This window comes from Priapulus caudatus, unplaced genomic scaffold (genome assembly GCF_000485595.1).
Source record: "Priapulus caudatus unplaced genomic scaffold, Priapulus_caudatus-5.0.1 Scaffold235, whole genome shotgun sequence".
Taxonomy (NCBI): domain Eukaryota; kingdom Metazoa; phylum Priapulida; class Priapulimorpha; order Priapulimorphida; family Priapulidae; genus Priapulus; species Priapulus caudatus.
The window spans coordinates 290,629-303,426 of NW_014577296.1; the positions used below are offsets into that span (position 1 = coordinate 290,629).

Genomic DNA, 12,798 nt, shown 5'->3' on the forward strand with positions numbered 1-12,798 from the left:
TTCGCGTCGGGATCATCGGCTGGATGTGTGTGTACCTCGAGCAGGCTGTCACCGACGAGAGCCATCAGCAGCTTGTGGCCGTGTCTCTCTACGACTCGCGCGGCGTGCTCGGCCTGGTACATGCTCGTGAAATCAAACATGGCGACGTCCGGCTCGCCGTATTGGTTCAGCGCAAAGTCGAGACGCGGCAGCGCGTAGTTAACGGCGAATGAGGAGGCGTCGCGAGCGTAGTCCATGAGCGCCGCCTGGTCAACGTTGTCGCGTGACAGCAGCATTTCCGTGTCGCTGTAGTCCTGTTGAAGAAGTGAGCATCGGTGATCAACGTGTGACGCGCAATGCACGCCTTGCGCGCGTGAGGGAACAATCGTGTCACTTGCAATGGCTGGGTAACATAGGTGTTGAAAAAATATCACCAGGGATCGCTCTCTCATGTGAGAGATGACAACTGTGACCTGCAATAGCATTGTTGCATAAGAGGTGATAAGTTGCAACTGTGATGATTGCCGCACGTATGAGGGGAAAATTGTCACCTGTAATGGTTGTCTGATGTAACGGGTGACAAGTGACACCTGCCATGGCAGTGTCACATAGGAGGTAAAATTTGCCACTGTGATGATTGTCACGTGTGATAGGGGAGCATTATCACCCATGATGATTGTCTCATGAGCGGTGACCAAAAGTCAACTGTAAGGACGGCCTCACAAAAGATGAGAGAAGTGTCACCTGTGACGACTCGCTCACATATCAGCGAGTGCTGACAGATATCACATCAATGTCACAGTGTGTAAATACCCCTAACAATCAGGAGCTGCAGCATGAAGATGTATATATAATAATGGATTAACTTCAAACCATTTATGAAGCACACATCAAGATGAAAAAAACAATCACACACAATATTTCAACACCACTTTTCATATCCCATTTTCATTATTGGACGAGTGTGTGGGCTCGGTCAGATCATCAGAAGAACCAGCCATGTAGCAGCATTAATAATTGACTGACACTTGGCAAAGTAATTTCAACAAAGAGTCGTAGCATCATCGTTGTAGAACAGAGGTGGGCTTCTAACAAGTAAATTTCCCAAGCTTGTAGAGTGGATAGATACCCAAGTGGATATTCATCCACTCACCGTAACATGTATATTGTGATAACAACATGCAAAAACACCATGCCACGTACCTTGCGAATGACTCCCCTCCGAAGTAAACTTTGCTTTTTCGCGGTCATCACAAAGTAGTGTGTGTCATCCTTGTAGTACACTATATTCTCCAGGTCTATATCCGTTGCTAGTCTCATGTCTGCCACGAAAATAAACACAAATACAGTTAACTACGTAGCTGTATTACCTACCAGGCTACCAGCTGTACAAGGTTAAGCAAAAATGAATGATAAATGATGCAAATTATTGAGTCATGTCCTTTCGGATCGATTGCTTTTTATTTTCATACAATTATATTATTTTTTTCTGGTAATAACAACAGAGGATGATTTAGTGGTACTTAATCGAAGTATTCAAACCCTCCAGTCTTCCTACTGCTTATAATTTGGCTAGTTTTACATGAAACGTACCAATAAAGAATTTCTGGTTAAAGATGAATGCCACGCCAGATATTTCTTCCACAATGTTTTCATCGTAGCTGTGCCGGTTGATAAAGTTAGCCGTTACAGCGATGGCCAGCTTCCCTCGAAACTCTTTACGCTTGAACCCTGAAAAAACATGGCTAAAACATAGAAGAATATTCTTATATTCAATTTTCCGTAACAGATATCAACTGAATCACCATAAGCAATATTTTGGTGGGGAGTGATGGTGTATCATATGGGCAAGTGGGAGGTAGGAAGGAAAAGAGAGATATAAAAAACGGGGGTGAGGAATGGAAAAAGAGGGAGGAACAGAGATTGAAACCAGGGAAGGAACGGGAGGGAAGGACGGAGGGGCCTGGTGGGTGGGATATAAGAAGTAAGAGAGGCCGGGGCAGGGGGAAAAAACAAGCATGATCACTAACCTCTTAGAGTATTGCGTTTGCCATCTGCACCAATTATGACGTCAAACTGATAGTCATTGATGGGATGGTCCTTTGGTGACAGTTGAGCTCTCCAGCCTACTTCTATATATTAGGGAAAACAATGTAAAAATGTAAAGAAAGCATTAAATTATTAAGAACTTCAAATACACGTCAGTACTGCATCACATGAATGAGAAAATCTCATGAAAATTCATTTAAATCACAAGTAATAGTTGCAATAGGTGCCGGTGAGGTAACTAAACTTTCAGAAATTCAGAACCTCAAATTAGCTGCTTTAATTCCACTGCCACCTGCCCGAGTTTCACGCATTTCTCGGCAGCAGACTAGAAATACATGCTTTTATTATAACGCTTGGTGATGGAAGCCATGATAAAAGGACTCCTACAGATAGCACGATCTTATAATAACAGCAGCTGTGTGTGGGTGGCTTCATGTGTGATGGCCACTCACTCTTACTTTGATCCTCAGGTGGTTCGATGACCTGCTCAAAGGCTGTGTTCGCATGGAACTCAATGCCAAGAAGCAGCGCAACCTTGAGTAGAATGACCTGAGTCTGACGTATGCCTGAGCAAGTGAGAGAGAATAGGTGTGCAACATATGTCAAGCAGAATTTGATGGTTATGTAGTCACCAAGTCTACTTGCAAGGTGATGGTTATTAATGCCATGTTAATGTATTCAGTGATGACAATACAGGTACGTGGTGACATCACTGACATAGGTAGCAATGTGTGTGACAATACAGGTACGTGGTGACATCACTGACACAGGCAGCACTGTGTGTGACAATACAGGTACGTGGTGACATCACTGACATAGGTAGCAATGTGTGTGACAATACAGGTACGTGGTGACATCACTGACATAGGTAGCAATGTGTGTGACAATACAGGTATGTGGTGAGATCATTGACACAGGCAGCACTGTGTGACAATACAGGTACGTGGCATCATTGGCAGTCTCACAGAGAGCGACTAATAGAGAAAGGAAGAGAGACAGACAGATAGAGACACACACAGACAGAGAGAGAAGGGGGAGAGATACAGAGTGAGAGGTTGAGCACCCTCTCCTCTAACGCAAGACAACCAGCTAGCAATTATGGAGAGACATTGATGGGGACGTCAATCGCATGTGGAAGACACGCACGCGTGACGTCACGCGATCCTACCTTCACTGGTGTGCAGAGCGTGTCATCGACATGGTTCGGGTCGCCTTGCTTGCGGCTGTAGTAGAATGTTCCCTTGACGGGAGAGATCAGTGCAGCGGTGGGACTATTGCTCTTGGGTATTCCTGTCACACATACAATACCGTTACTGAACGATGGCACCACCACCTTGTCTCTCCAGTACAACATTAGGCACCGTGTTGCTATTATATGAGTATGACGTCAACCCAGGCTGTCTGGGAAGATGGCATGAAAATAACTTCTTTACATATCTCCTTATTAACCTAATTAAAACCTAATTAATTAACCTAATTCGTGGGGAAATGATAAGGAATGCCAAATGGTTTATAAGGATGGTCCCTAAATGTTTCCTGACATGGACAACCGTTAATGGTAGGATTGGCAGTGAGGCAAGATTGCAACCAACTCTTTTCTTCGTAAATGTAATTCCTATCCATAAAACTGTGGCCCATAAGTCAGCTATAGGCTATACGACAAAATCTTTCTTGGGGGAATATTTTCAATTGTCGCACGGGTGGCAGAAAACCGGAAATATTTTTGTCGGGAATATTTTGATTGGTTGCAAGGTGACATGTTTTTCAATGAAAAATGTTTTTATCAGAAACATTTCAATGTCACACGGATCACAGCCAACCAGAAACACTTTCATCATGAATGTTCCAACTGGTCGCATAGATTGTAGCCAATCAGAAATCTTTTCACCCAGAACATTTTGAACGGATGCGCAGGTTCACAACCAACCAAAAATCTTTTAACCCTGCACAAATTTTGCAGGCCGCACACACTTCGACAACCGAATAATTTCGGCGAAGACTGAGATGCGTGCGCGGAGCACGTCCGACGACAGGGGGCGCCACTCTGGCCGTACCTGCTCTGGGGCCATCGTCGCTGCCCAGCACCTGCTGGGCAGTGAACAAAGTAGGTGGCAGCACCGTAATAAACCACGCGCATATTGTTACGCGTACGTACGTACCCGCTTGAAGTGGTCGAGGACATCGCTGTGGAAGGAGGATCGGAATCCGCAGCTACTGCAGCGATACGGCATCTCTCCTTTAACGTGAGTCATCTTCATGTGACACACGAACTTCTCCTGCGAGGAGAACGCCTTCTCACAGATACGACACGACGTCGCCAGCACCTTCTTCCGCCGATGCACCTGCGTGAGCGAGGGAAGAGGCTGAGCGCCATGGCAACGTGCACGCGACATGCTCGCTCATCGCGGTAAAGCCTGGGACACACCATGCGAATTTATTCGCACGTCCGCACGTCCGCAGCGAAAATATCAAACATGTTTGATCGCTGCGAGTTTAGGTGCGGATGAAATTCGCCCGCGCTCGAGCAGACGCATCATGCAAATTTTGCTGCGATTTTACAATCGCTGCAGACGTGCGAATAAATTCGTATGGTGTGTCCCCCGCTTAAACAATCATTCAGCAACAGCGCGTGGAAACGCCACTCATGGGAAGGCTGTTCATTTCTACCGCGCGCAAAATACGTATGTAGCGATTGTATGCCTAGTGCCTTAAAAAAAAGTTCTGCTTCATCATGAGAAAATTACGTATTGATTTACCCGATTTACGATTTAATTTTGTTATTAATCGTTTAGACAATTAAATTGTTTATACAAAAGCATTTTACCACCTTGCAGGCAATGTACAAACTTCACATTCGTTTACTAAAATGTTTCAGGCATGTCACGCCGTGCCGTTACTGTAGCACACATGGTGTATAGCTAAGTCAGCATGCTGAACGTACAAGAGACGAGGCATGTAGTGAAACGTGGCAAAGCGGGTTAGACGATAAGTGTGTGTGTGTGTGGGGATGTGTGTGTGTGTGTGTGTGTGTGTGTGTGCGCGCGTGCGTGCGTGCGTGTGTTTGTGTGTGTGTGTGTGTGCAATTTGTATGCGAGTATATATATAAGATCTATAAGAAAATTATATACAGCCCTTACTTTGTTGTTTGTGTCGATTAGCAAATATCACACATAATCTTCACAACCACATAATTCACAAAACACGGCTGGGGCAAAACAACCTCACACATAAGTGAAATACGGACAGGGCAGTCGCATGCCACATAGAGGGTAATTAATTATGATGTGTGTTCCCTCCCAAGTACAGTAAGCATCAATGCATACTTACTGATGTGGTCTATAGAGCCGGCACAGAACTTGCCGAAGAATTTCTTCGCGGCGAGCATCTTCAGGTCATGTATGACCATCGGCCACAGATGCAGCACATTATTGCGGGAGAACCTGCATGACAACCGGAGACGGTTAGTCGTCGTCACACAGTGCTGTCACATTCATACCGAAAAAACGTCAACATGATTTTAGGTGCAGGAAAGATTCATTGACGTGCTAATAAAAACACAATTGACAGTTAATAGAATCAATCGATAATTCAGAAATGGCAGAGCTGACAAAAAAGGTACTGCTACCAACTGTATCTTCTGTGCAATCCCCAGGAGGACCCTGTCACGAAAGCCTACGACTGATAAACCTCTCTTGACATTGCACAGATGCTACCACATGGCATAGTAAGAAGGAACGCATGGAGCACAAGCATGCAAGCACTCACATACACACACACACACATACACGCATGCAAGCACTCACATACACACAACACCATCACACATACACTCAAACACAAGATGCCGTGAAAGAACGAGCGGTAGTTGCCCGGCGACAGTTTCTGCTGCCTCAAGGTCACGCTGGGGAAGGCAAGGGCCACGACCTTGGTCAGGTTGACCCCCGTCGGCGCGCTGCTGCCAAACTGTCGCTTGATGAAGCCATCGATGTCGCTGAACATCACGGCGCTCTTCGAGTCCGGAACAAACTGCAGCCGCAGCCTACAACGCGTGATGACACGTTACAGATGCGTCACGACACGTTATAGACACGTGACGACATGTTATAGACGCACGACGACATGTTGTTATAGATGCGTGATAACACGTTATAGATGCGTGATGACACGTTATAGACGTGCGACGACACGTTATAGACACGTGACGACACGTTATAGATGCGTCACGACACGTTATAGACGTGCGACGACACGTTATAGACGCGTCACGACACGTTATAGACGTGTGATAACACGTTATAGACGCGCGACGTGTTACAGACGCGTCACGACACGTTATAGACGTGTCACGACACGTTACAGACGCATCACGACAAGTTATAGATTTTCCTGTGAAAGCCTGCTGCATGTTCGCATCATACAGACAGAGACCGTGACATTTACTCTCGCTACAAAAACGTTGTCTTAAGCTTTGTACACGGATTTCACAGCCGGCTAGTCCGCCACATGCCGACACTAAGGTGGTAATCATCGTTGACTGATACGCAGTGTACTCCTTCACAGATGAATGTGTGTGCTTACCATTTAGCCTGCTCCATTGGCTGGCCAGATGTACGTTTTGGTTTCAACCTTGGCAAGCCAGGCTTCACTGCTGCTACTGCTGCTACTGCTGCTGCTGCTGGTGCTGCTGCTGCTGCTGCTGCTGCTGCTGCTGCTGCTGCTGCTGCTGCTGATGCTGCTGTTGCTGCTGCTACTACTGCTGCTACTATTGCTGTTGCTGATGCTGCTGCTGCTGCTGCTGGTGGTGGTGGTGGCGGTGCTGCTGCTGCTGCTGGTGGTGGTGGTGGCGGTGCTGCTGCTGCTGCTGCTGGTGGTGGTGACGGTGCTGCTGCTGCCGTAACAACATGTCCTGAGCAGTGAACGACGTGTGTGAGAGAAGTTCAGAGAACGGGTGCCACACGTACGGGTGACATTAACTATCCCCACGCTCCACAAACACACACACACGCTCTCATTCACGCACGCACACACGCTCATTCACATAGAAACAATCATTTATGCATGCACGCTCATTCACACATGTACGCTCATTCACATAGAAACAATCATTTATGCACGCACGCTCATGCACGCATGCACGCTCATTCACATTATAAACAATCATTTATGCACGCACGCTCATTTACATAGAATCAATCATTTATGCACGCACGCTCATTCACACATGCACGCTCATTCACGCACACACGCTCATTCACATACAAACACTTATTTACGCACGCACGCTCATTCACGCACGCACGCTCATTCACACATGCACGCACATTCACATACAAACACTCGTTTACACACACACTCCCATTTACAGTTACACACGCACGCAGCAGCGAGACCGATGAGAATCAGGGTGCCTGAGCCCGTTCAGATCGTGCGCACTCGCTCAGATGCGCTGCCGTATAAAGTTGATAACTCAACAACCACTATACCGATTTTGACGATTTTGTCTAACTATCGAAGCGGGATACCAAGCATTGGAAATCTGGCATCCAACACAAAAATCTACTATCCCGCGGATATCGGGGTACAGCTAATTTCGACCCCTGCAAAATATCGTTTCCACATACGCTCTTTTTTATTATATACATACTCCATACACTAGAAATCTTTTTGAGATTTCATATGCCTGCCTGATAAAAGGTTAAATTCAGGTCCAGGAAAGGAAAGAGAAGTCATGTGTTGGAATATTTTGCTAAAGTTTCTTTTGCTACATCATGTTTTACTACAAGAAAAATATCATTAATCGAATCGAAATAATTTCATACCAATGACAGCCCTACACACATGTACACAATGCCACACATGAATGTCCTGTCACACATGCACACACGAGTCACAAGCGCTCATCACGTATTAACACACAAAAGACATAATCTGAATCACCTGTCTCTTTTTTCTACCACAACAACCTTCGCACCAAGAAGCGCTAGCTCGATGGCAGCTCTCAACCCACATGGACCACCGCCAATGATCAGCGCCTGAGAATCAAATAAAATTATAGAAAATAATGATATTTAATTATTCATTGTTCTAATTTATTGTTTAAATTCATTGTTCCTATTCATACTCATTCATTGTTTCTGTGTGCTTCACGGGAACTTTCATGATTTATGGTAAATCATTATATTTCCATATTAAACTTATTCCATACATTATAAAATAACTTTGGTCATCCTAACTGCTTGTTTGTATTGTTTTAATATCATAAGCTGATACTTCATGATTAAGTAACCAGTTAATAATTAATAATAAATTATTTATTATTATTTTATTAAATTATTAATAATTAAATATTAATAGTTAATAATTAATAAAAGGTTTTTAAGTAAACAGGAATTTACCCAGAAAGAGAATGTTCACCTCAAACTGAACAAACACCACATTAGGCAATTGGTAATGCATGGTAGTAATCTACTGAACTGCAAAAAGTTTTACAAAAAAAGTTTCTACTCCATCAAACGTTCACATATTACTACACTGAATGTCATTTAAACATCAGTTGAAATGATATATATACAAAATAGTAACATTGTATAAACATATATTTATATGCACACAACCAGGCCTCTGGTTATAGTTCTCCAACTACATGCACACATGTAAATTTCTTTTAAAATGGTAAATTTTATCTCTTATCTCTATTTACTTTGTCGGTGTGGCTGGTATAATGACTGACACATAGCGCTCAACAGCACCATATTTAGGTATCACGTTTCCCCAGCACGCTGGTGCACACATACACACATGTAACAGCGCTTAGTCATGCATGCGGCAGGCAAGACCTGTGACCTAAGAGCACAGACTGCTTGCATGAAACATCTTGCAGATTTTTGAAATGGATAGCTTTGCAGGGGAAACCGGGGTTTTCATTACACAACCGGTAGATATGTATCAGCAGCACACATATATGCGAACACACTTAGGCCATCCTTAAAAAATTCTATGTTTGCTGTCCCCCGACCCATGATTTTTTTAGTGGGTAGGTAGGCAGGTTTTTTTTTTTGTGAGGCATAATAGTTATTTTAAGTCTGTCCTCATGTTTGCCACACATGCTTTGTGTTTCAGTCTTAACTATGAGGAATGTATATGCACCTTCCAGAATACCAGTAGAAGAGTTATATTTATATTTATATTTATATAGACAAAATAAACCGAAAAAAAAATAATGGAACCAAAAATGTCAAAAAATACTTTTGGGGCGCTATTTTCGTGGGGTCGGTCGGAGGACAGCAAACATAGAATTTTTTAAGGATGGCCTTAGCTTCCATATATATACATGGCAGGCGAGTAAACTCACGCTTCCTTCCACTCCAGAAACAATAGAGTGATAATTCAATATCTGCCTAAAGCTGGATATAAGCGAAATCATTCGAGAAAATCTAACTCTTCCATACACACTTGCCTTTTTTATTAAGACCCAAAAAGATCCCATGCAAATAAGGCTTTAATGGCTGGATGAATTCTGTGATTTTTTCTAAAACTAACAGCAGATCTACATGCCACCATCACTTGGATATTAACCAGAGTTCTGTGCATCATTTGTGGGTTACTCTTTTTTTTAGCTTCAGTGGTTCCCTATTCCACCCCTCCACCCTATAATTTCTCTCTGCAGCATGGAGTTTAAATCAAAGGGCTATGACCTCTCAAGCTTTGTGTTTGAACTCGGTGAGCGTGAAAGAGAAAGCCAGGATCATTGCCCTCGTTTTCCCAATACAGCTTTATAGAATAAAAATAACTCTGGACTTTAACTGGACCGACAAAACATTTTTAGAGCCATGACCCATCACGCAATGTTCACGATACTATGGAATTTATAATCAGTGGCAGACAGGGGACATCGAATATCATGTTTAGCATGCCGGGTCTTACCACCAGCTGAGGACCGATGGCTCATATAACTGATAGCAAAAACTTGAGGAACTACCTTAACTGCATGCCGAGGAAAAATCACACAGCAATGATACCAAAATTTCCTGACTTTTTGCAGCAAACAACTTAGAAGATAAGACAGTAGTCTGGCAGATCTCTGTAACACCGTGAGCACGTACCCTGGTATTGTTGCAGGCTTTTCCCTTCTTATAGTCTTTGTGAGCAGCTCGCTTATCCAGTTTGCTCCATATTGACTCTGCCTTCCATGACCTCACCCGCATCCTCAGGTGCAAGTAAAAGCTGGGGTCGTCTGTGAAGCCCAGCAATAAGAATGGCTCATCGATGGCAACACAAGAGGTTATCGAGACATCTACAGGAGATGCCTAGGCAGTCAACTGACGCACATAAATTTTACACCAGAAGGAAAATAGTACAGAAATCCCGCGTGCATCATCAGAAATTCCCACCATATGCAATTTGGCAAATAAGAGGTGTTCAAATGATTGCAAGTGAGAAATAGCATGAAGAAAATTAGCTACACTTGAAGTCGCACACATAAGTTTACTGTGCATACACATTTATGTGTCGCACAGTCGAAATGGCTATCAGCAATTTATATGTAAATTAAAATAGGATAGACCAATTTAGTGTCACGTAGTGCATAATATCAAGAGCGGATAATACCTCCGGTATACCTACCGGTATTATCCGCTCTTGATAATATATGCATCTATGCTCAAAGGCAAGGTTGTTTCACTTCTCCGATTTGCATTCAAATACATTTTAATCACATGCCTGCATAATGCAAAGTTTAATGCTTTAGTCAACTCAAGCAAGGTCATTAACTCATTGCTAACCAGTGTGAAAATGTAAAGATTGCAGGTCTGGAATTACTCCGTACTAGAAATCTTCAATATATATCCACATTACAGCCGACTTCAAAATGCTAGCACCTCTACCATGAAAATGTCTCATTTAAGCAGACAATGGAGAAGAGGAAGACCCAACTAGTGAATGATTATTTGGGCAAAATATTACAAACCCAGTACTATCTAAGGAAGCAGCATGTACCTTTTGGATCCAGATGCAGAACATTGCACATCTGCTTAAAAGTGGACAAGATTGTCTTGAACGTCGGTGCCTGGACAAACTTGTCAAACAGATCTGCTCCCAGACCCTGCATTCTCACGTCGACAGCATACTGGCCACTGCCAGAACGCCGCGGCACTCGAAGTGACATCTTGCAGTTGCTATCTGTACTCTGTGATGAACACAAATTTTTTGTACCGACCAATGGCAAAATTCCTAAATAGTTTTTTGTCAAGTTGTGTTCTTATTATTTGTACCTATGTTTTCTTCTGGTTCCTGTAGTCTATCCTATGTATGTATGCCAATCATAACCATATTTTATTATTTATAAATGATTATTTAGTGAACAAACCGATCGTAGACGAAATGGGAATGGGGTAGATTTTGAGCGTAGACGAATTAGGAGTAGGCGAAATCAGTGTAGGCCAACTGGAAATTTTGCTGTAGGCGAAATGGGAGTAGGCCAACTGGGAATTTTGCTGTAGGCGAAATGGGAGCAGGCCAACCGGGAATAAACCGAGCAAACAACTTGAGTAGTAGTGAGGGAGAGAAGTGAACTGCAGCGGCATCTGTTACATATCAGCTCAGAGGAATGGTCACGTATTGTGAGACATCAACAGACTATTAGTCTCACTCGAGACAGTGACTAAGTGCATAGTTGCAAGTGCAGGTGCTGGCCAAGCTAGGGGGTCGGGGGGCAGGTTCCCCCGGGGAAATTTATGAAAAAATGGTGCAATTTAGTGCATTCTAAGCTATTCTGAACACGTTGTATGAGACTCTTGAATCTCTTTTTCAAGTTGTCGAAAATTTCGTCAGCGAGGCGGTGTTTTGGACAAAGTTCTGTGTGGCGGCTGAGAATTTGGGTGAGGCGGCCCGCCTCGCTTGTGTCAATGCAGGGCAAACACTGTATATGTGAAAAAAACAAACAAACAAAAAACAGTATATGTGCAGGCATGCAGAGTGTAGTATATAATGATACAAGGTGAGATGTATTTCAATACTTGAAGTGATTTCGCATCTCCATCGGGTTCGAACACTCGACGCAGTGCGAGCCAGCGTAGGTGATGACAATCAGGCCGGCGTAGTCCATACACATGGAGGGAGTCACGTTGAGCGACTTGACGTCACTGCGGCCGCCGCCCGCGCTCCTGCTGCCAAGCGTATGATCAGTCCGTAATCCAGGCTTCAACCGCATAGACTGTATGATCTCCACTGCGGGCAAAACGAAAATGGGAGAACATTGAGCAAACTTTGAGTGCTTTATTACTCGTGCATGCTTACGCGTGTTCGTGCGTGCGCGTGCATTCGAGTGCGCCTGTGCATACGTGTATGTGTTTGCGTATGTGTGCGCACGTGTACGCACGACGTGCGTGTGTTCATACGAGTATGCATGTGTTCGTGCATGCATTTATACGTGTATGTCTTTGCGTGTGCGTGCGTGTGTTTATACGTGTATGCATGTGTGCGTGCGTGTGTTCATACGTGTATGTGTTTGCGTGTGCGTGCGTTCATACGTGTATGCATGTGTGCGTGCGTACGTGTGCATACGTGTATGTGTTTGCGTGTGCGTGCATGTGTTCATACGTGTATGCATGTGTGCGTGCGTGTGTGTGCATACGTGTATGTGTTTGCGTGTGCGTGCATGTGTTCATACGTGTATGCATGTGTGCGTGGGTGTGTGTGCATACATGCATGCATGTGTGCGTGCGTGTGTTCATACGTGTATGCATGTGTGCGTGCGTGTGTTTATACATGCAT

General features: G+C 44.1%; 2 protein-coding genes across 2 annotated transcripts in view; both read right to left on the bottom strand.

Moving 5' to 3' along the window:
• Positions 1 to 12,798, bottom strand: part of LOC106807799 (protein-methionine sulfoxide oxidase Mical-like) — a 55,530-nt gene that overhangs the window by 21,349 nt on the left and 21,383 nt on the right. Inside the window, exons 2-10 of the mRNA XM_014810253.1 lie at positions 11,023 to 11,212; positions 10,131 to 10,261; positions 7,966 to 8,060; positions 5,356 to 5,468; positions 2,481 to 2,594; positions 2,010 to 2,111; positions 1,573 to 1,710; positions 1,183 to 1,301; positions 36 to 293 (exon numbers count right to left, since the gene is read on the bottom strand). Coding sequence (XP_014665739.1) covers positions 36 to 293; positions 1,183 to 1,301; positions 1,573 to 1,710; positions 2,010 to 2,111; positions 2,481 to 2,594; positions 5,356 to 5,468; positions 7,966 to 8,060; positions 10,131 to 10,261; positions 11,023 to 11,191 — 1,239 coding nt within the window. The 5' untranslated portion in view covers positions 11,192 to 11,212. The remainder of the gene's footprint in view (positions 1 to 35; positions 294 to 1,182; positions 1,302 to 1,572; positions 1,711 to 2,009; positions 2,112 to 2,480; positions 2,595 to 5,355; positions 5,469 to 7,965; positions 8,061 to 10,130; positions 10,262 to 11,022; positions 11,213 to 12,798) is intronic.
• Positions 12,035 to 12,798, bottom strand: part of LOC106807800 — a 14,969-nt gene continuing 14,205 nt past the window's right edge. Inside the window, exon 7 of the mRNA XM_014810254.1 lies at positions 12,035 to 12,252. Within this exon, the coding sequence (XP_014665740.1) occupies positions 12,035 to 12,252 (218 nt within the window). The remainder of the gene's footprint in view (positions 12,253 to 12,798) is intronic.